General features: G+C 55.9%; 1 protein-coding gene across 3 annotated transcripts; it reads right to left on the bottom strand.

Moving 5' to 3' along the window:
- Positions 1-555: 555 nt before the first annotated feature.
- ZNF385A (zinc finger protein 385A) lies at positions 556-21,202 on the bottom strand. 3 transcript variants are annotated; one of them, XM_081084292.1, is made up of 8 exons: positions 21,145-21,202; positions 14,929-15,065; positions 6,714-6,824; positions 4,979-5,141; positions 2,856-3,098; positions 2,288-2,457; positions 1,996-2,091; positions 556-1,857 (listed from the first exon to the last, which is right to left on the bottom strand). In XM_081084292.1, the coding sequence occupies exons 1-8, from the start codon at positions 21,152-21,154 to the stop codon at positions 1,627-1,629; spliced, it is 1,161 nt and encodes a 386-aa protein (XP_080940418.1). In that variant the 5' UTR covers positions 21,155-21,202; the 3' UTR covers positions 556-1,626. The 3 variants fall into 3 exon arrangements, with proteins under 3 accessions (XP_080940418.1, XP_080940419.1, XP_080940420.1); XM_081084293.1 differs by lacking the exon at positions 21,145-21,202 and adding an exon at positions 16,099-16,197; XM_081084294.1 differs by lacking the exons at positions 6,714-6,824; positions 21,145-21,202 and adding an exon at positions 16,099-16,190.
- Positions 21,203-23,232: the final 2,030 nt, after the last annotated feature.

Below are 23,232 nucleotides of genomic sequence, written 5' to 3'. Positions count from 1 at the left end.
CCCCCCAGTGTCTTGTGTCCATTGGTTATGCTTATATGCATGCATACAAGTCCTTTGGTTGATCTCTTACCACCCCCCACCCCCCGCCCCCAACCCTCCCCAGCCTTCCTACTGTAGTTTGACAGTCCAGAAGCACAAAATCTTGATTCTTTCCTTTGTCTGAGACTGGGTCTAGCTCTGTCTCCCTAGATTCGTGAGACACACTGCAGCTGTCTTAGACTAGGGGAGACTCCTTTTTCATGTGGTTGGCGCCGCCTGGTGGAGTTGCAGAGAATTCGCAACAGCCGTGGCTGCAATCCGAGACCTGGGCTCAGAATGATTCCCTAAGGCCAAGTTTACACTTGAGCTGGGCCCAAGGGGGGGTGAGTGGGATGGGGAACCCCTGCTCGCTTTGCACAAGCCTCAGATCTTGCCTCCTCCCACCCCCATTTCCCTAACCCCGTCCTTCTGATCCCACTTCCTGTGTCAGTCTCCCTCACCATACAGATACATATCCCGGTGTGGTGTCCTTGCTCCCCCAAACAGCGGGCAAAGATTGAAAGTCTGAGTCTGGAGAACAGAGGGCAACGAATCCAGACTTTATTGTCAGGGAGAGGGAAAAGGGAAAGACACGGGCGGGGGCCAGGGTTGCTACATTATCAAGCAGAAAGAGTTGAAGGCCAGTGGGGGGCCGTCCCCCTCCCGGGTCAGTGTTTGGAAGGGCTGACAATACGGAAATCACAGGGGGTGGGGGGAGGTCATGCCCCCGCCCAAGTCGTACTGTGGTGTCTGGTGGGAGGGGACAGCTATTAGGTCTAGGGACTGGGATGGGGGAGGCTACAGACTGCAAATCCTGCGGAAAGGGGCGGGGGGCGGGGGCGAGGCTTCTATTGCTTTTTGCTCACAGTTTTGCGGAAGGCGAGGCGGGGGTGGGCTTGGACTGGACACCCCTTGCCCCCCTCGGTACCCCTTGGGCGATGGGTGCTGGTGAAAAGAATGGAACCCGGACTGGGGAGGAAGGTGAGGGAAGGGTCTATAGGGGCATCTACTTGGTCCCACCCAAGTGCCAGAGATGCCTCCAAGTGCTGCACCTGCGATGGGCCCAGCTAGACCTGGGGCAGGAGCATGGTGCGGGGCGGGCACAGTGAGGTTGCAGGCGGTAAAACCAAAGTGCTTATGAGGGATCCCGCCTATTCCCCTCCCCCTGTGGAGGACGGGGGTGTTCACGGAAGCGCTTCAATTTTGGGGTAGGGGGCCGGAGTCCCAGAGTCCGCTTATTGCCAAGAAAATCCATTTCTGCCCCCTGGACCCCGACCATGGCTTGTGAACCCCGTTTTGTGCTAGGTTTGGGGGGAAGGGCTGGATGGACATGGCTTTTGGGAGGGGGGGTGTCTCCAAGGGGGCTCCGGGTGAGACGGCCCCCCCTTTTCTAGGGGAGAGGAAAGGGCAGGGGGCGGGGTTCCCTGAGATCTGGGGTGTTCCCCCCCTTCTAAAGCCCCCCTCCCCCATCACCCCTCCCCTTTCCTGGAACCCCGTACCTCGGGGTGGGGGGTGGGGAGGAGAGAGATCATTCAGGGAGTGCCAGGAGGAAGCCTGGGTCCCGGCTGTAGGTGGGGGCATTGAGCGGGAGGGGGTTCAGGGTTCCGGTCAGTAGGGGGAGAACAGGATGGGTCCATGCGCCGTTCGGATGGGCCCGGGGGCCGGGTGGAGCAAGGGGTGGGTGATGGGCGGTCCCTGGAGAAGAGGAGCTGCTGGAGCTGGGCGCAGGGACAGCGGGGAGCCTGCTGCCGCTGCCATTACCGCAGCCACCGCCAGGGGGCTGGGGAGCAGGCCGCCGGCCAGGGACTTGGGCAGCTCCTTGGAGAAAGTCAGTGTGCTCTGCAGGGGTGGGGGAGGAGACGGGAAGAGAGAGGGAGAAGTCATTGTTTGGCCAGTAAACCCCACCTTTCCCCGGTGCCCCTTCTTCTCCCTGCACCGGTTCCCCAGTTCCGAATGTTGCAGCCCCCAGTGCCTTACCGCCAGCTCCGCGGCGCCCCTAGGCTTCTTGTGACGGCTCAGTAGCGGGTTGGGCTTCCCGGCCACACCATCTCGGTGCCGGCGGCTGGAAATGTGCTGCGGGGTGAGTGGGTAAGGGACTGTGAGCCCCCAGGAAAGGAGCAACTACCGGGAGGCAGCAAGTGCCTGGCCCCGCCCCTCCTGCAGCACCAAGGGCAGCCCCATACAAGAATCCTCACTCAAATTCCCTATTCTCCCTTCCCTCTTAGAGGGGGGAACTCCCCAGAATTCCTGGGAAGAGCCTTGGACCCACCTGTTTCAGTTGGACCTCCGAGTTGACCTTGACATTGCAGATCTCACAGTGGAAGGTTCGGTCCTGGGCAGGGGCCTCTGGTTCCCCAGGAGTGGTAGGCCCCAGCCGAGGGTAAGCTTTGATGGGGCCCAGACCACTTCGGGCCTCCAGAATTGTCTTGTGCTTAGTACCTGAAACCCACAGAGAGCAGAAGGTAAGGAGCGAAGGAAAAGTTCTCCAGGCCTACTAGGCCTCAAATACCCACATTCCCAATTACAATATGGGAAGCATCAAGTATGAGTGTGTGTGTGGGGGGGGGGGTGGGGGGGGATAGGGTGGTTCCAAGTCCCTCGGGATCCTCCTACCCAAGTAAGCAAAGGGTGGGTCCGGAGAGAGTCATAAGTGAAAGAAGTAGGGTGGGCAGGAGGACTGAGGCAGTAAGGGACTACGGAATGGTGGAGATGATTAGGGAGGGGGGGAGGGAGGGAGGGAGGGAGGGTACATGGGTATTCAAAGCTAGGAGAGTCAGGATGTCGGGAGCAGGAGGGGGCTGAGACAGGGGACCTGGGGTGGGGCAGGGGGCCCATACCTTTGTTATGTGCCTCAAGCTGGGACAGGGAGTTCACTGCCACCTTGCACAGAGCACAGTAGAGCAGCCGCTTGGCCTTTTCCTCCTCGTCCTTGCTACCCCCAGGCAGGGAAGCTGAAGCTGGAGTCCCCGCTTCCCCTTTGCTTGCACCCTGACCAGTCTCCGGAACGCTGGGAGGGGATGGGGAGCCAGGCTGTTTCTCTGGGGATCCTGGGGCTGGACCCTGTCCATTCTCCATGGAAACTGTTGTTGGGGGAGAGACATAGGGATCACTCCAGGTGGCTTTTGGAGAAGACTCTTTATGTGGAGGAGACCCACCCCATTTCCTGGAGGGCAAGAGCCCAGGAGTCCCCACCCTGTGACAACATGCATGCTCTCATGCCCTGGGCCAGAGCCAGATGTGGTCCAGCTGCTGCAGGCTGGGAGTGAGACTGTGAGGCCTGGCTCACTCTCCTAAGCTCCACTGGTGTCCCCTTCAGGGTGAAGCTGGTAGCCAGCCTTGCCAGGGGGGAGAGGCCAGCCTCGCCAGGGGGAGAGGCATGGAACAAGGATTCACCCCTCAATGGCCTGCCAGCCAGCCTGGGCTTCCTGCCTGGCCAGCCCCCTTCCCAGAGTCCTGCCTAGTACCCAGGGAGGCATATGCCCAAGAACTCTAGGAAGGCACAGAGGCGGGATGAGCAAGGAGAGGTTGGGAGAGACAGACACAGACATAGTAAAGGGAAACAGAGACAGCAGAACCGGAGAGGACAGAGACAAGGATGCGGGCTGCTCTATAATTCATGACTCGATTAAAGATGCACAGGCCTAGGCCTCAGCTCTGGGTTCTGGCTTCTGTACAGGGGAAACTCTAGCGCTCCCATTCTTGCTCCAGTAGCTGATCCAGTTTCCGGGTCATGGGGAGGCTGGCTCCTGAGGAGGCTGGCGGTGGGGGTGGGAAGCTGATGGGAGGGGACCTCCTGACCCCTGCAGGTGTCCGCTTGCTAGTGCACAGTGTGGCGTTTCCCTTTATTTCACTTATTCGTTTCTGACATCCTTTATCTCAATCTCGATCCAGACAGCACATCTCAGGCTGGATAGGACTTAATGGCTTACAAAAGCGGGGCAGGTGTCCTGATCTCTTTAGAGAGAGTACCATAGGAACTGAGTGAGGTAACATGCATAAAGCACCTACAACAGTGCTACTGAGGAAATGTTACCTACCACCACCATCACCCCCTCTTTACTGAGATGTTATCAAATTAACCCAAGATGATTAGGCGAAGAAGCAGCCAGAGCACAGTTAAAACTCAGCTCACCTGCCCACCCTATCTGTGCGTCCCCGAGGGGTGTGTGTGCCTGGTTCCCAAGCTGGTGGTACAGATGCTTGTTTCTCATTCTGCTTAGTGGGGCAGGAAGGACAGGCAAGGATAAGGAGGAACTAGGCTGCTGGGTCTCTCTGGAGTTGGCCATGACTGACATCTGATGTGGTAATCCTAGGATGGGGGTGGCTCATATCTTCCAGTCATGATATTCCTTCTTCCCAGTTTCTTGGCTGGGAATATGGTTGAAGATGGCCACTAGCCATGAGGGAGAAAGAATCTCAGAGTTGCCTTCTGTAAACCCGGAAAAGACCTCAAAGATCTTAATGTTTCCCTCCCCTATTTCCCAGGAGAGAAAACTCTGGCCCAGAGAGGTCAAAAGATCTACCCAAGATTATCCATAAAATTGCCTGGGGGTCCTGGACGTGCAGTCTTTCCTGAGGGCAGCCGTCATGTGCAGGTCCTCAGACATCCTGACTTCCTCCCCTGCCCCTCTTCCCAAGATGAGGGGCCTCTCCCTGGATCTGATGGTTCCCTTTTTCTTGAGGAAGTTTGCCAGGTGGCCTCACCCTAGCCCCTCTCTGAGTCACGGGGCAGTGGGGAGGAGAGACAGTGGGAACTCTGTTGAGAGGACCTGGGGTGCGGGTGGGGTGACAGAATGGAAATTTTGCATCACTGTACTTGGCTCCAGGACTCACCTTGGGTGGGGGTGGGGGTGAGGTGGGGGCTGAGGAAGAGAGAGATGAAAGCAGAGGAGAGTTCTGGGAAGTGGGGAAAGGACAGGGAGACAAGATCAGTTGAAGAATGTAGGAGAGTCAGACATACCTGGGTGGGGGGCTACTCCCTCTCCATTTGCGGGGGTGCTGCCTGTGGGAGCTGTGTCTCCAGGTTCCCGGATGCCAGGCTCCCTGCCTCGGGTCTTGGCAGCCTCAATGCCTTTGACTCTTCGGGCGTGGCGATTACCCTTGTAGTGTGCCTCAGCCTGGCTCTGTAGGGGTGGAGAAAGAAAATGGAAACTGAGATCACCTTTCATCTGACAATTCTGCCCACAGAGCTCTTTCAGGTCCTGGGGGGGTCTCAGCAGGATGCAGGGAATCTCTCCCTACACCAGTGAGATATAAAGCCCCATGCCCAGGAGACCTGCTTACTCCTGGGGCTCCGACTAGCTTCTCAAGTTTGAGCCCAGACTCCACCCACTACCACACCCAGGGCCTGGTTGCTGATTCAGGCTTCCCACCTAGTCCTGAGGTGAGAGGGGAGGGCATCACACCTACAGAATCCTAAGTGGGAGGGGCCTAGCAATCAGGCCAGTTAGCATCCTCTTAGACTCCGGGCCTGTGTCCCCTGGTCCCAGGATCCAGCCTGTGCTGCTTCTACCCTCAGCCTGGGAACCCCAGAAGCTCTGGGGCCTGGGCGCTACACTGGCTACTGTCCCCTGGGTCTCATTTTCCCTGTAGCCTCTGCAGACACCCTGGAGGACCCTGGCCCCAAGCCCAGCTCTGGAGACAGAAAAGCAGCAGAGACAGCTGTCAAAACAGAGCCTCTTGGTTGGGGAAGGATAGGGAGGGCAAACAGAAGGGAGGGCTGCCTGCCATTGGCCCCCACCCCTCTGGTCTTCCACCTTCCACCAATGAGTGGAGCCTGGGTTGGGAGAGGGGATGCCTGGAGTTGAGATGAAGGGGAGGCCTGAAGCTGGGTTGGTCCTGGCTCCCCCCACCCCCATGTGTACCCCCTGCTAAGAGCACACAATCCTGGAGCTACAAGGTCACCCAGACAGGAATAGAGTAGAAATAAAAGGCGTGGATAGGCAGAAAAAAAGACCGACAGCCTAGGGGTGGGGCAGTGGTGTTCAGAGCCTGGCAGCATGGTGTGTACATGTGTGGGCTGGGTAGACAAACAGAATATGCTTTATTTTGCCATACTCAGCAGAATGAGGCTCTGCTGTTTTTCTCCAAAAGCTCTTGGAACCTGCACCTCACAAAGCCCCCTCTAAACCCACACAGAAGTCCCAAGGGAGCCTTGGAGGGAGGAAATCTGGGAGGCCAGACACCGGGTTTTGAGTTCTTGGTGGCTTCTCCCCATGGGAAAGTCCCATGGGAGGGAGTGGGGGGTCAGGCTTTGTGTGTGATTTGGAGGGAGGAGGGGGAGAAAGGAGGAAGCCAGGAGGTTAAAGGGAAGTGGATGGGCCAGGGAAAGAGTTCAGCAGAGGCCAAGGAGGGCACAGGCTCGGCAGGGGAGCCAATAACCTAACTCAGTTCTGCACCCAAGGACCAGTGGGCCAGAGGCCACATTCCCACCCGGACACCGATGGCCACCTGTGTTCCAAGAAGCTCTGAGCCAGAGATACAGCAGTCCTCAGGGAGGAGGGCTCCGCCTTAGCAGACTTCTCAAGTGCCTTCTGTCATTTCATGCCCTCCTACAGTACCCCATTCCCTGCTCTGTCCCTGAGAGTCCCTTAATCCCTGCCCCTTACCCAGAGTTCCCAGCCTATGTCCTCTCCCAAGATCCCCTGGCTGCTTCTGCTCCACCCATTGAGTGGGTGGGTGGCTGGGCTTCTTACCTGAGAATTGAAGCGGATCTGACAGACATTACAGGAAATGATGGGCCTCTTAGTCTTGAGCAAGGGTCCCCCAAAAGTGTGGGAAAGCACAGCCTTCTGTACAGGGTCCATCTGTGGAGGCAGGCTGGGGTGAGCCAGGAGCCCCAGCACAAGCTCATGTCCATCATCCCCCCAGTGGCAGGAGCTGGGTTGAACCAAAATCGCCAGGGCCTCTTCCTTATCCTTCAGTATCCTGGGGGCTCTGAGTCTCCATCCTCTGATTTCCTCCCAGCCCAATCTTCACAGCACTGGAAGGGACCTGAGGGATAGACTGGCCCAGGATTCCCATTTGACAAAAAGTGGGAGCAGTTTGCCTAAGGTCACATCATGAGTTAATAGGAGAGCTGGAACTTGAACCTGGACTCCTGTCTTGGTTCCTCATACGCTGAAGACCCACTCTGACACCCTGACCTATCTCCTACAGCTCGGCTGATCCACCAGAGGCACACTGACAGGAAGTCTCAAAGCACCCCAGATCCTAGAGCCTTCAGTTAAGGCCTTTTTGGGTGTTTTTTTTTGTGTGTTGTTTGTTGTTTTTTTTACCTCCTCTCTGGGGCAAGACTGTCTACTAAGCTAAGCTTCTGGTCCCAGGAGACAGATGATCCCAGAGTCCATCTCTGGGCTCCAAGTTACCTTAACATACTCACTCCCTGGACCTCTTTAAGGCAACAGTTTCTAGAAGGAGTCAATACTCAGGAGAGAGTAGGGGGCTCTAGCAGATAATGGGGAATAAGTGGGGGAACCTAAGAAGCTGGGTTGGCCTGAACCTTCCCTGACCACAAGGCTTCTGGGGCAGGGCTGTGGGGCTGGGCGGGATTAGAAGCAGGCTCTGCCCCCACCCTGGGTCAGCAGATGTCTTTGCAGTCTCCTGCCAAGAGTTCACATGAGGAGGGGAGTTTCTCTCTGAGGCTTTCCGCTATCAGGGGATAAAGCCAGGGGCCTGGAGGCAAAAAAACAACAACACTGCCTCTCTGCACAGTCCTCCTCCCTTCTGGCCCCTGGCAGCCAGGGAAAGGGGAGACTGGAATGCAGCTGAGGTTGAGGAGGGCTGGGTGATCCTCTGCACTTCTCATAAAAATGGAACCAAATTAGAGCGGAAACCTTATCTTCCAGGTGGAAGGCTCAAGTAAAAAACAGTTGCTGGGGACTTGGAAGGTCCTTAGCTCCTCAGCTGAGCCCCTCCTTGGGCCTAGGACTTCATGGTTCCAAGTAAGACACCAGAGGCAGGAATGTGAAGCAGCGGGAGGAAGGTGGTTCAAGTCTGGAAAGCCCACACATCCTGTCTTCCCTCGCTCTCCCAGTAGTCTCCCCGGCTGGGTGGGGAATGTCAGGAAAGGGGCTCTAGCATCCCTGGGAAATGTGCTGCCCAGGTGGTAGTGGTAGAGGCAGGACCATGACCAGGTTCAGGTCACTGGTCTTACTGACAAGTGTTTGGCCTGCCTGCCATTGGCTGGAAGCAGCCTTTCTAGTGGCTCACTTTCACCTCCTGAAAGCCCAGGAATAGCCAAATGGGAAGAATGGGTGTGTCTGTGTGTGTGTGTCTAGGCAGGCTGTGATCAATCTGTGCATGGGTGGAGTGTGAAAGAGTATCATGTGCTGTGTGTATATCATTTATGTATCAACATTTCTGTGTCGGGGGTTCTGCTGACGCCATGAGTGGCCAGGTTGTGTAATCTTCAGCTGGGTGTTTATCTGTGTGAATGGATGATGTGTTTGGCAGAAAGAAAGACAGACCAAACTGGAGACGGACTTTAATCAGAAAAAGGAGACAGATGACTGCTCTCAGCTCCCAGTCTCCAGTCTTCGGTCCTTCCTATCCAGAGACACCCCCTCCCCAACTCTGCCCCAGGGTTCTCAGTCCCTGGGCTTCCTCACATGCTGGGTGGGGAATGGAAGTCAGCCCAAACAGAAACCCAATCTGGGCTAGGAAACTTAAGTAGATTAAAATAATAGGGAGAGAGGAGCAGGATGGAGAGGGGCGAGGGGAGGCCCCTGATTCTGTCTACGTCCCACCCCATCACCCCAGCCTGCTCCCCTGAGTGGCTGAGGACCCAGCGCCCTGAGGATGACTTGCGGGCTGATTACCCCAGCATCCACCCCCTGAGACTGGTCCCTGCCTTCCTTGAGTCCTTCTTCCAGGGTCAGAGCCTTTTCTCTTGCACAACCCACTCCCCAGGTACAAGTCCATAAATACCCACTAGGGGTGGGCACGGGCAGGGAAGAGGGCATCAACCCAGTCAGGTGTGTCCTTCCCACCCTCTCCTCCAAGAACTGAGGAGACACCAGGCTGAAGATGAGGGCTGCTGGGCCCAATCCCTGTGCAGGTGGAATGTGAGCCACTGAAGTGCTGCTTCAGGCCAAGGTCAAGAGGCCCTGGTGACCTAGATGAGGGCTCTCTGGGGAGGGGAGGAGGCCAACGTCTCCCAGAGCCCATTCCCCTCCACAGCCCCTTCCCTGGGATTTTGGCCTAGGAACTGCCTAGGAAAGTCCACAAAATGGTCCCTTCCCACCTGCCCTCCACCAGCAGACGTGAAGGGGAATTGCTCCCTGAAGCTGGGGCACAATGAGTTGGGAAGGGCAAAGGGGAGGGGAGGGGGAAACCAGATCAGGAACACGAGGTGGGGGGGGGGGGGGCTATGATTATATTTCCTTCCATTGCCCTTTATCTGCTGGTAACTGCTGCCCCTTGTCTGACCACCCTACTTCCCCATCCCCCCAAATAAAGGTGAAAAGGGATGGGGGTGGAATCTTAGCGATGGGAAGACCTGAGGGACAGGACAGACAGAAATCGGAAGGAGAAGGAGCTAGGGGGTATCTGAAGAGCAGGTGGAAGCGGGTGGGGGAGGGATGCTGGGAAGGAGAGACTGGGATGGGGTCAGGCTGGGTGAGGGATCTGAGCGGCATGGTAATTTTAGGGTGGGTGTAGGACCTGATGGGATGTTTGAAGATCTGGGGGACTCCGAGGACCTGTAAAGCTGAGTCTGGGGTATCCGGTATGGTGGCAGCAGCCTGCGGGCACTAGCTGGGACCCAGAGATTGGTTGGGGCCGCGCCGCCGGTGGTGGGGGATGGGCCGGATAACCCGAGGACCCGGCGGAGGGAGAGGAGCCAGCCCCGCAGGGGCGGGCGGGCGGGGATGGGGTGGGGGTGGGGGGCGCTGCGGCAGCGGCGGGAGGCAGGGAGAGAGGAGGGGACGGGTGGCTTACCCTGCGGGACCCTGGGGGCCGCGGCTCCATGGCCCGGGGTGGCGGGCCCGGGCGGGGGCCTTGGGCCGGGCCGGGAGGGGCAGCCCAGGGAAGCGGCTCTCGTTGCCCGGGTGGTTCGGGGCTGTGCGGCCGGGCGGGCCGGGAGGAGGGGAGGCGGCGCCGGTAGGGACCGGGCCCGCCCCGGGGGCGGGGCCGAGGGCGGGCCGAGGGCGGGGGCGGGAATCGGGAGTGTAAGAGGCAAGAAGAGGGGCTCGGGCGGAAAGCGGAGGGAGAGTCCCTGGGCTGACGCTAATTCCAGGGAAGACCTAGTCGTGGTGTGAGGGGCCACTCGGCCTGGCATGGGGCATTGACCAGATGACCTTGGCTTTCCTCCACTGGGGACCCTTGCTGGGTCTAGTGTTCCCACCAATCCTATGGAGACCCTGTTTCTCTAGCTCGGACATTTCTCCTTTTTTTCATCCAGTCCTCCCTGACCCTCTCTCCCCTGCTGACAGGCTCTCTTCCGAGTTCCCAGACGATCCTTCCTTGCTCCCTCTGCACACGGGCCCTGTGCCCTTTTACATGCCACTTTCTCTGCTAGGGATGGGAAACGAGCCCAGGTAGCCAGGCGTCAGGCCCTGCTCTCTCGGCGACCCTGGACGGCAGGAGCTGCGGGCACCCAGGGCAGAACCGGCCTCAGGCTGGGACCTCGGTCCTTACCTCTTCCTACCTCCTTCCCTCGCCCGCCACCTGCTGGAGAACCAGGTTCCCTAAGACTTTATGTTTCATGCACTTGCTGCCCTCTGGCGGTCCAGTGGGGCAGCATTGGGTGATGGGGGTGGGGGTAGAGGGTGGCAGGAGAAAGCAGCCCACTCCCCTAGACACCTCATCCTCTCTGGACAGGTTCTAGGATTCCCTCTCTCACTTCTGGATCTCATCACCTCCCATTCCACCTAGGGCAGGGAGATTAGTGGAGCAGAGGACTGGATGGAGAGAGAGAGAGGGACAGAGAGAGAGAGAGAGAGAGAGAGAGAGAGAGAGAGAGAGAAGGGAGAAAAGGACTGTCTTTGGGAGACATGAGGGATGTCCAAGGGCAGAGGGACACATAATACAGGGAGGAGTCTAAGGGATAGGAACTGTCCAATTAGGAGATGGATCTAGAGGTATTAGTCCAGGAGGGAGAGACTCTGACATAAATAATAATAATTCCACTACCACCACCATCTAATGTTGGTTGAGCCCTTGGCATGTGCCAGCCTCTGTACTGTGAACTCTTTGCATGGATTATCTAATTTAATCTTCACAACCACTATTCTAAGTACGATTATTATCTTTATTTTATAGATGAGGGACCTGAGGTTAAATAATTTGCTCAAGGTCGTAAACTAGGAAGTGGCTGAACTGAGATTTGAATTTAAACCTGGGCAGCCTGACTGCAAAGCCATGTTCTTAACTGCTGCACAGAGCTGCCAAAGGCCTGTCTGCAGCTTTTCTGCAGTCCTCGTCCCCCTGCTGCAGAAGCCGACACTATTGATGCAGCCCACCACACTCACTCTCTTGGCTCCTCCAACCCTACAGGAACCTGCTTCTCTCTCCACTCCACCCCCTTCAGTGGCTCCTCCATTTCTTTTGCTGTGGCCCCCTCCGGTTCCCACTACCTATTTCTGCTTATTCCCCAAGGCTGAGGCCTTGGCCATACTATCGTTCTCTCTCTGATCCTCCCTTAAATAAAAACAGTAGCAATAACATAATAATCATAGCAGCTAATACTAATTGAATATTTACTTTGTGCTGGGCATTATGATTATATAATGTGATTCTCACAACCTTGTGAGCTGGTACTATTACTATCTTATTTTGCAGCTGGTAAAACTGAGGTTCAGAGTGGTTAAGTAATTTGCCTAAGGCCACACAGCCAGTGCTTTTATAACATCAATTCAAATCCTGCCAGTCAGATACAAAATACCCTGCTGCACTCTCCAAGCTCTGCTCCTGGCTTTATATTGCTATTCCTCAACCCCCACTAGAGGAAATGGAACCATGCACCCTGGGGAGTCAGAAACTCTGGATTATTCATGGGAATCACTAAGTAGCTCTGTGATCTTGGACAAGTCATTTAACATCTCTTGGTCATTATTTCCATATCTATAAAATGGGAGAGCCCAGCTGGTGTGGTTCAGTGGTTGAGTGCGTTGACCTATAAACCAGGCGGTCACGGTTCGATTCCCAGTCAGGGCACAGGCCACGGTTGCAGGCTTGGCCCCCAGTGGGGGATGTGCAGGAGGCAGCTGTTCAATGATTCTCTCTCATCATCGCTGTGTCTGTCTCTCTCTTCCTCTCCCTTCCTCTCTGAAATAAACAAAAATATATTAAAAAAAATAAAATGGGGGAAATGATGGGTGATCCGAGGGTAAGTGAAAATCAGGCATTTACGTGGGAGAAAGTCTTCCCAGCACTTTCTGCTCTAATTACATACAACCGGCTGCGCTTTCTCAGGTGCTCTTTTCTAGACCTTGTTCATGCTATTTGCTTCTGTCTGAAACGTTCTCTAAGACTCCTTTGAAAATCCTACTACGAATTCTTCAAAGTTCAAATAATGTCACCTGCTGCAAATTTTTCCTCTTCTCTCTTTTTCTCCTGCTTAGCTCACGTTGGTCCCAGGGGGACCACCACAGCCAGCGAGTTTTTCTTGACACCCTCTTGGGCTCCCATGCAAGCTAAATGCCTCTGACACAGCTCTCCTCACACTGTAGGGTAACTGTTACCTTGTTATCTTTCCTACTAAACTGTGAATTCCACAAGGGTGTGAACTGAGTCTTGTGTGCTTGACACCAGGCACAGTGCCTGGCACACGGTAGATGCTCAAAATAAATTTATTTTTTGTAGACTTGGATTGTTAGTGTCTGTTTCACAATATTTGTTAGCTCTTCCTCTGGTTTGCATTGCAGATTGCTACGGTCATGTCAATGTATCTCCCCTGAACGGCTCTTTCCAGATTGGGCCACCTCGTTTCATTCTCATGTCTCCGTCATGTCTAGAGCAGCACCTTGCTTATAGTAACTACTCAGTTTTCTCACCTGTAAAATGGGAATAAAATCACAGCTACTCCTTAGGGTTACTATCAAGATTGAGAAATGAAAAACATTTTGTAAACTTCAAAGTGCAATACAAATGTTGGTTTGGATTCTTTGGGAGAAGTTCGGAGGAAGCAGCTGGTATTAAGAGAACTCTATTTGGAGTCACAGGCTATGGGTTCAAATCATACCTTAGGCACATACTGTGTCAATTTAGATAAATTACTAAACCCTCTGAGCCTTAGTTTCTGTCTTTCATATGTCTAACAGGAAAAATAATGTCTACTTTGTTGGGTTGTGGTGAAGATTAAATGAGAGCATGTATAGAAACATCTACCATAGTGCCTGGTGCATAGTTGATGCTCAATAGATATTTATAGCTGAATATGGTTTGATGGTGGTTATTTGAATTGAATAAAGCTGACTTCCCCTAAACCTTTAGCTCTAGCCCAGTCTCCAGGCCCCAAATTCTAAATGTTCGAATTTTGGGCTCCATGTCCTCAAGGGGGTTCAGCAGCACCATGAGGGGTCAGCTTCCTCCTTCAACCCCCTGCCCCTGTCAAGGTGAGTTCTTCCTTCAAATCACAGCATCCCAAACACTGGAGTCATCGTTGACTCATCCTCTCTCTTCTCCCCAATCCCCAAATACCAGTTGGTTACCATGGTCTGTCAATATTTCCTTGGAAGTACCTTGCCCATCTCCCTTCCGCTTTCCTCACGCTGCCACTGTCATTAAACGCCCACTAGTCTGGTGCTCTAGGCTTCCCTTAGGCCCACATTGCTGGGACAGCCTCCTCACTGGCTGCCCTCCTCTAGCCTTGCTCCCTTCCATCCAGCTGTTCCACTCACCTTCCTAAACACTGTTCTTTATTGACTAATTTGAGAGAGAGAGAGAGAGAGAGAGACGAGAAGAAGAAGAAGGAGGAGGAGGAGGAGGAGGAGGAGGAGGAGGAGGAGGAGGGGAAGGAGAAGGAGAAGGAGAAGGAGAAGGAGAAGGAGAAGGAGAAGGAGAAGAAGAAGGAGAAGAAAGTGATTCGTTGTTTCACTTATTTATGCATTCATTGATTGATTCTTGTATGTGCCCTGACGGGGTTTCAAACCCGCAATCTTGGTGTATCAGGATGGCTGGGGCCTTAATCATTGCTCTTGCCAAATCACTCTCCTGCTCAAGAGTGGATAATGGCTATTTCATAGGGTATTAAATCTAGACAACTTTGCCAGCCCTCCAAGACCTACCCCACTGACCATACCCACCCAACTGTGGACTCCAGAGAGCTGGAACTTACAAACAGGCACGCTATGTCCCTGCTTATTTCCTCTTTCTGGATATTTCTGTCTTTATGGATAGCCTATCACCCCTCCCACCTCCTTGTAATCACTACCACCAATCTAAGTATTGATACTTCTCTAGATGATAGACTAGATGAGATGAGTCGTATAAAACACCCAGCACAGTATCTAACCCATAGCAAGACCTCAGCAAATATTAGCTATTGGTATAAATAATATACCATATAACCAACAATATTTGTAATAGACTAGAAGTAAGGGAGATGCGATCCTAATCCTCACCCAAGGATATTCTTTTCTATTGCTTTTTAGAGAGAGTGGAAGAGAGAGGGAAAGACGGAGGGAAACATTGATATGAGAAACACATCAATTGGTTGCCTGGCCCGGGGAGGAGCCTGCAACCAAGGTATCTGCCCTTGACCAGAATTGAAACCGGAATCAAACCCGGGACCCTTTGGTCCACAGGCCAACACTCTATCCACTGAGCTAAACCAGCTAGGACAAGGGAGATGGGATTCTAAAAAGAGACAAGGAATTAGATACAAGGGGAAGAAGAGAAAAGAGCAAGGGTGGGTCCAGGGAGAGCGGAGGTCAAAGGAGGGTTGGGAGACAGGCTGCTGCTACTCACAGTGCTGTAGTTGCCGAACAGGCCCAGGGTGGGGGCCGGCTCCAGTGGGAAAGGCAGGATTTGCTTGAGGTCCAGCGGGGGCTGCATGATGGGGGTCTGCCGAAGCAGAGGGAGGGGCCCTGCCCGGCTCAGGCTGCCTGAAGGGCAGAGAAAACATTGTGTGAAGCAGGAAGATTGAAGCCTGTCAGTCCCACTCCCCAGCGGGGGCCCCCACACTCAGAAGTGCGACCCCCATGCACACACACTTCCCCTGCTTGCTGGCTCCAGAGCAATGGAGCGCGGTCCCTGTGGGTCTGGGGGAGGGTGCAGGCCAGTCCTTCCCTTCTGGGTGGTTTCACTTCCCCTTTCTCTAGCCTCCCTCCTCCAAGACCATTCGGCATTAAACAGACCAGGAAGAGTACAGACCTCTGCAGACTGCCTGCGGGACCCACAGGACTTGGGAACCCTGAGCCCCACTCTCTTCTTCTGGGTTTGCTTTTCCCCAGGGAATCCCAAAGCCAGGCTTCACCTCAGGGAGAACAGTCCTGTGGGTGATTCATCCCACTGCCCAGAGGGGAAGATGAGGCCTAGATTTGGAGGAGGGCTAAGTAATCTTTCAGGCTACCCCAACAGTTATGATTTTTTTGAAATTCTTAATGAACCGTGGACACCTCTGGGGGTGGGTAATAGGTGCGCGGCATTGGCTCTGGGAGGTGGCCTCCCTTCCTGCCTTCCCATGGCCTCTGTCTAACCTGGAGTGCTCAGCTCCCGCTCTGCAGGAGGAACTACAACCAGGCCTCTGGGAGGGGAATGCCTTGGTCTAACCCAAATGGGAAATGAAAGTCCAGGCCAGCCACTCCACTGGCCCCCGCCCCCACTCAAACCTCCTTCTCCTCCCTCCAGAGCCATGGGAGGAGCCCCGCCTGGCTCCGAAGGGGTGGCCCCAAGGCCCTCAGGACCCTCTGGGCTCCCGCTGGCCCAGCTCCCTTCTTCGACCTCCCGGTCCACCAGTTGGGAAACTCTGGCTGCTCCTCAGTGCTTGAGCAAGCCCCCCGTCAGCAACAGGGGTTCCCAGCAACAAAGGCACACCCAGGAGGCTGCAAGCTTGGCCCTGTCCTCCCCTGACCTACGGGGCACAGGGTCCCTCAGATCCTTTCTTGCTCCCTCCATAGAGACAGCCCCTTTTCATACCTTCAGTTTCTGGTGCCCGCTGCCCCCAGGCAGTGGCCTGCCCCTGGCCCCCCAGGGGCCTGGGCCTGACAGCGTCCCCTTCACTTGGTTCTGCCCCCTGCCCTCTCCCTTGCCAGCACCCCCCCCAGTCCAGTCAGTAGAATCAGCCAATCAGAGTCCTGCAAAAGTGGGGCAGAGGGGAGGGCGGGGGAGCAGGGATTAGGGGAATCAGGAGGAAGAGAGGGAGGGGGTGGGGAGGGCTCAGGCACAGCTGGGGGCAGGGAGCTGGTCCAGAAAGGGCTGGAGGGGTCTGTCTCTTCCACCCACAGCTAGGACTGGGTAGCCATGGTGCCTGAGGCAGAGGGGGGGGTCAAGACTGCGGGAAGCTTGGACTCCAGTGTCTAAAGGTTGCAGGAAAGGGCAGGATGCTTGGCTTTGGCCCTCGGACATCTAGGGGTCTGTATACCCCGAGTCCATTTCCTCTTTTTCTGTACACCCTGTGTCCATTCCCTTGGAGTTGGGATGGGGTAGGAGGAGAGGAGGGAGGGAGAGAGGCAGACAGACACAAATGAGTAAGAGGGAATGGAAAAGACACAGAAGCAGGAATAAGTGACTGAGAAATGGACACATAGACACAGATAGAAAAGGACCGAGAACAACGGAGAGATGGAAGAGAGTGAAATGAGAGAGAAAAACAGGGCCACCGCTGAAACGCTGGATACAGAGCTAGAGACTAGGAGAGAGAGACCAAAGGACAGAACGCACAGTAAGACAGGGAGAGACAGACAGGGACAGACGGACTGATGGGGTAATTCAACCATCTCCCCTTCTCATAGCTTCTCTTCTCTATACCCCACCCTCCTGCCTGGCACACAAGGCCAGGGCAGCCTTAACGAGCCCCGGGTGGCATCAGGAATGGTGAGAGAAACCTGAGCACTCCCAGAGTCCCAGCACCCAGCAGCCACCTTAGCAGCTGGTTTGGGGCTGGCACTTGCCCGCTCCAGAGCACCAGAGGCAGCAGCTCAGCTCCTTGACCCTCTCTCCGGTTGAGTATTATCACATTGAGTCTCCGAGGCAGTGACAGTTCTATGGAGGTAGTTGATCCCATTTTCCCCATTTTTCATAGGAGGAAACAGAGGATCAGAGAAGTTGAAAACTTGACTGATGTCACACAGCGTATCAGTATCAGAGCTGGGATTTAAATCAGGATCTGTCGCACTCTGTAAAGTCTTTCTCTGCTACATAACCCCAAAGGACTTCGGTCTGACTCTGAAGCAGAGATCTGAGCGCTGCCTTCCGTCTTGTTCAAGGAGAGGAAGGGGAGAGCAAGTTCCAAGCACTTGCTGGGATTGGAAGAAAACAGGCTGCAGTCACTCAGTTTCCTACAGCCAGCAACTCATCTTTCCCACTGACAGGAGCCCCGGGGGTAGCGGGGAGAGAGGGAAGGGGAAGTGGGAGGAAGGGGTGAAATGAGGATGGAGTGAGGAAGGGACGCAAGGCCACAGGGGCAGATGGCAGCTGATAGGACGAATGGGCAGGAGCAGGGCTCTTGGTTTCAGGTGGTCCAAGACTCAGTTCCTCCCCCACCCCTTTCTGGGGAATAAGAACAGTTGCTACTTTCGGAGGGATAGCGTTGCCCCTATACGCCAGACACTGGACGTCCATAGTCTCTGTGATGGAGCCACTGCTCACCAGCTGGGTGACTAGCTAGTTTCTCGGACTCTCTTGGATTCATTTCTCATTTATCAAATGAGAACAGCAGAACCTGCCTCATGGAGTTGTTGAGAGGATTGAACAAATTCATGTACAGTACTGGCATGCCAGCAGGGAGCTCAGTGCATAAATGTTTGCTAAATAAATGAACCCTAATTTTGTAGATGATGACAAACAGCTCTGAGAAGGGGAGTTACTTGACTAAGTTCACACAACTAGTGAGGGATTTGAATCTGTGTGTCTGGCTAGACTAGGGATGGGAGGGGGGAAAAGGCAGGAATGAAGTAAGGACTGGGGAAGCAGGAAATGAGGTAGGAAATTTAGGTCTTCTGCTATTTGGCTAGGTGAGAGCTTCAGGCAGGTTTGGGGAAGGGGGTGGAGAGCAAATTGGAGTGTGTGTGTGTGCACGTGTGTGTCACACACCTCAGGAAGGGCAGGTAGAACTGGGGCCTGGCTGGGGCAGGCCACTCTGGAGCCTAGCTCATTAGAGTACATAATTACCTCCTGCGGATAGAGCCTCACCCATCTCTGTGGGGAACTGCCAAATGCTCTATTAAAGACAGTTCCCAATGAACTCTAGAGGGTGAACTCTCAGACCCTTGGATGGATGTCCATCTGTCCATCTCTGTGCCCTACCTTGCCCCAGGCACTTGGATGCTGCTCAGGTTTCCCCTCCAGCAGCAAGCCACAGCTGACTCCTTCCATCCCACTGAGATCTCGTCTTTTCCTTCCTCTGCTCCCCAGAAGTTCTGGCCTGGTCCGAGTCCCAGCGCCGTGGCTAGCTTAGGTTGGGTCTGGGGCTTCAAGCCCTTGTGGTAAAGAGTGGGAATGTCCGCTGTGAGCTGGCTCGGCGAGTGGCTGCGTGGGAAGAGCGGCCAGGAAGGTGCTAGGGCTTGGTTAGTGCTAGTCTGGAGAATGGGCCAGGAGGAGATGCAGGTTAGTTAGAGGTATCTGCGTTATGGTTGTAGGTTGTGCTAGGGCCCACGGTGGTGAAAAGCAGAGGAATTAGACTCTGGGGCCAAGAAGAAATTGGATTCGAGTCTGAATTAGGATTTTTTTCTCTCTAATTCATCTTGTTTTCTCTTCAGGCCCTTTGGCCTCTTCTCCCTCCCCAGAAATGCCTAATATTGGGCATTGAGAGGAGAGCCTTGAAACCCTGGGTCTTGCCTTCTTGAGCAAGTCCCATGGAAGTGTCCCCTTCTGCCTCAATTTCCCCCATCTTGGCAAGAGGCAGGCTGAGGGCTGGAAAGGCTTTGAAGTCGAAGATGAAAGCAACAAGGGGATGGTTATGAACAATAACTCAAAACATCAGCCCTAATAACCCAGGGTTAGATGTGGGTGGGGGCAGGGCCAAAGGGAGAAGGTAGCCAGGAAGGGAAGAGAGAAAAACAATCCTGGGCCATCTTCCCAATCTGACAGGAACGGTCCTCTTTCAATGGCTCCCCCTCTACCGCACGAGGGGCGCAGCTAGAGAGGGCAGTAAGAGGGACCTGGACCAGGGAACCTGAGCCCAGAACCACCGCCTTAAACCTGGGCCCAGCAGCCTGGGCCTTACCTGCTGCACATTGACTCCACAGATCTCAGCATGCAGAACCCGAAAACCTTAGTGCGGGCCCTGCGCCCAACCCCTTCTTTCCTCGAAGAGGGCTAAGCTGCACGGGGGCCCAGGCCACCAGGCTTCCCACCCCACCCCCCACACCCCGTGGGGTGGGCACAGGAGGGAGTTCATTAGTGCCCTCCAGGGAGATGTGGTGGGGTCCCCTTGGTGGCTCCAGGCATGCTCCCTGTGGTGGGCTCTTGTCCGGTTTGGGCAGGTCCCGGGAGCCCTCTTTAGGAACTCTTGATCAGGGAGAGTATGGCTCACACCGGCCTGTTCTGGACAAACACGGTGCTGCCCCCGGGCCTCACACCTAGGGTGGGGCCGTTCCCAGGGTGGGGCCAGGGCACAGGGATTGCACAGGACGGAGGAATGTGGAGCCTGTGCTCTGGGGACCTGAGTCCAAGTTGTGGTGGTGAGGGTCCCTCTAGGTCATCTTCACAGATGGGTGGGACTCTCTCCCTGCCGGGGACACCCTTGGGAAGGAGGCGGGCAACCAGCCCGCCATGCCTTCTTCCCCTCATTCATTTCATAGCTGAGATGGAGGGCCAGGTGGAGACGGTCAGACATTAAGTGGTGAGAGTGAGGAGACTCAGGAGGGGGAGAGAAAGAGATGGAGGAAGATGCAAAGAAGGAAACAAAGACAGGTAGTGGGAAGTCAACAGGGGTCAAGTGAACGAAGAAAAGCCGAAGAGCCAAGGACACGCACAGCAGAGGCTGAGGCGGAGCCTGGGGCACCAGCTTGGAGCCAGGTGTCCCCAGCGGCGGGTGGGGAGACCACAGGTGTCTGGGCCTGGATGGTAGGGCTCCCACCTAAGCAGGCCCAGGAGCTGCCTTAGCCTGGGCGGAGGGCAGAGGGCAGAGGACAGAGCAGGTCTGCAGACGGTTTGGAGGCAGGGGCCTGGAGCCCAGCACACAGCTAGCTCCTCGGCCCCTCTCTCCCCCCCTCCCCTCGGGGTTCCCTCCGATGTAGGTCATGAGGATGGGGTGGCTGTGGCTGAGGGCTGTCAGAGCCCCGCGGGAGCTCCCCTCCCCCACCCGTACCCTTCCGTTGCCCCTTCCTCTCGGGGCCTCCCCGGCCCCCCGAGGCAGGTGGGGGTGGGGTAGGGGACGAGAGAAGAAGGGAGCCGGGAAGGAAGGGCCCAGGCAGCCAGCGCAGGAGAGAGGGGGCAGGTCCTGGCGTGTTGGGGCAGGATGGTTGCGGAGGCAGGATCTGAACCGCAGGGGCCCTGGGATGGACAGTTTCCCACCCCGTCTTCTCCCCAGCCCCCTAATCGCCACCCCCCACCACTCACACCTCGAAGCTACACCCACCATCTTCTCCCCTCGCCCGCCCCCTACTTCCTCCTTTTCCTCTAACCCTGGGCCCAGAGGAGGTCGGAGGGCCAGAGCTCAGGGTGGGGGGGCCCGGTCAGAGCCTTCCCCTCAACTCCCCCAGCGGGGCCCAGCCCCCTCCCCCAGCCTCCTGTAGACGGTCATATAATATTCATGAGCCTCATGAATACGCAATGTTTCATTCTGGGGAGGGGGTCTCACCTAGCTGTCTGCTCCTCTAGCATTCCCTAGATTGCCGGGAGAAGCAGCAGCTTCAGGAAGAGGGGAAGAGGGGACCCCAGCTATGGAGCCCGAAGAAGGGGGAGGGGGAACCGGTCGCTGACGGGCGGCCGCAGTCACCGCGGTGCCGGGAGGTTGGGGGGGGGGTGACCTACTGAGAGGGACCCAGGAGCCTGGAGCCTGGAGCTGCGGAGCCCACTCACCGAGGATCATGCTGGGGACCCAGGCGCCCGGGGTTCCGCGTCGTTCTGTCCCGGGGGCCGCTCTGGCCGGGCTGGGGGTACGGGGGGAGGAGTCGGGGGAGGAGCAGAGGCCGGTCTAGGCGGAGCGGGGGCGGAGCCCGCAGCAGGTGAAGACGGGAGGAGGGGGGATACCGGCGCCCAGGGCTCCGTGAGGGGGCGCCCTGGTGGCTCCTCTCTTCCTCCCGCTTTCTTTCCTATTGGCTGCCCCGGGGTCTCCTGGATTTGCGGTGTCACTGCAGCCAGGGCTGGGGAACAGACATCTGGAAGACGGAGTGAGGTGATGGAGGAAGCTGGAACTAAGATGCCCGAGTTCTTGGGAAGGGCTGAGTCTGAGGGCGGGAAGTCTGGTCGAGGGGCTGACATGGGGTGGAGGATGGCTAAGTGCTCTGGGGAGGCATGGGCCCAGAGTTGGGTGGGTCACCTTGATCCTCTCCAAAGTGATGGGTTGGGCGGTGGGGGTGGGGGTGGGGCACAGAGAATGTTGGGGTCCTACTTGTTTCTCTCACTTCAGAGCAGGGTGCCTGGGGGCTGGGTCTCAGGTGAACTGTGGGGTTGAAGATGGTTGCCAAGTTGATCTGTGACTGGAATCCAAATGCCTAGGTCCTTAGGGAAGGTTCCAGTGAACAGACTGTAATCAATGGATCCAAAAAGGTGGAAATAGAAGCTGGCAACTGGGATCACTGGGGAACCAGAAGATCCAGAACTGAGGCTCAACCTTGTAGGGATGACAGGGGGTGGGGTGGGGGTAGGAGTATCTATCCAGGGCCTGAACTCAGGGCCCGCCCCACTGAGGTGAATTGGGTTGGAGAGGACTGGTGGGAGGTGTTTGGTGAGCTGGAGGGGAGGATGGAGGACAGGACAGAATGTATGGGCTGGGGACCATGTCCGCAGAGGCGGGGCGGAGTACGGGACACTGGGTGTACCCTAAAGACCAACAAAGGGACTTGGCTGAAGGCAGACAACTGGGACGCCATCATAAGCCTGGAGTCTGTGAGTCTGTGAGGTGTCTGGGGAAGATGCAGCTGCCGCAGCCTGACCTGTCTGTACCTGCCCCAAGTAGGAGGGTGGCGGGAGGCCTCCCACAATGCCAAGCAGCCAGCATCAGGCCAACCCCAGGCGGAGGGAAAGGAGGTGTGACTGGGAATCAGAACACATAAGATTTAGGGAGGGTGGCAGCAGGAAGGAATAGGTTGGTGGAAAGGTGGTGGGACTGGAATCTTAGAAGACTCTGGCAAGGGAAGGAGAATGGAGACCAGCATTCCTGGGTTCTGCAGGGAAGCTGGACTAGATGGCTAATTAAAGTACAGGAAGTTCAAGTTCCTGTTTCTGAGCCTTAGCAGTCTCTTGCCCTCACTGCACTGATCTGGTTGGTTTGAAGGAAAGCTGTTTCTGCACCTGCCAAGATGCTCCAACTCAAGGGCACGAGAATACTGGGGTTGCCAATGCCTTGAGCTTGTTCTGATCTAGAGGCCAGAGATCTCAGGGTACTGTGTCCCCGCTGTTCAAGTCTGGCCTTGGGGGAGAATGTGGGGTCTCTGAGCCCATCAGAGGAGGTCCTCTTGCTCTGGATCTGACCTTCCACGATGCCATCCAACCCTAGCATCACAAAGCCTGCTTCTCACCCCCCACATCTATCCCTCCTTGTCTCTTCCCACTCTTCTCCTCCTGGGTGGACTCCTAGAAGCAGGCATGGCTGATTGGTGATACAGACCCCTTTGCCTTGTCCACCTTCCCACACTGCCCTAGAGACTCTGAGTTAGGGAGGTCTCTGCAGGGGTGGCTTAGCTTACCAAGGGCAGGCAGCTGGTAAAGGGCGGGGTGACCTTGCAGGCAGCTGGTGGGGGGGGGGGGGGGTAGTGTGTGGGGTGAATTCATTATTGATGAGCCCTGCACCCCGGGCTACTAATGAGCCCAGGCCGGCCGCTCTAATTGATGTCAAGAAACTTGAGACCCCCAGATCAGCTTCCCGCCTGCCAGCTGCCTCTCCTGGGCCTCCTCCCCCTCCCTGCACCCCCAGCTGCTCTGTTCCCTTCCCAGGGCCTCCTTTCC

Source organism: Myotis nattereri (genome assembly GCF_964212035.1).
Source record: "Myotis nattereri genome assembly, chromosome: 2".
NCBI classification, from domain to species: Eukaryota; Metazoa; Chordata; class Mammalia; order Chiroptera; family Vespertilionidae; genus Myotis; species Myotis nattereri.
The sequence above is the reverse complement of the archived record's forward strand: the minus strand, read 5'-3'. Positions and strand labels throughout refer to the sequence as shown.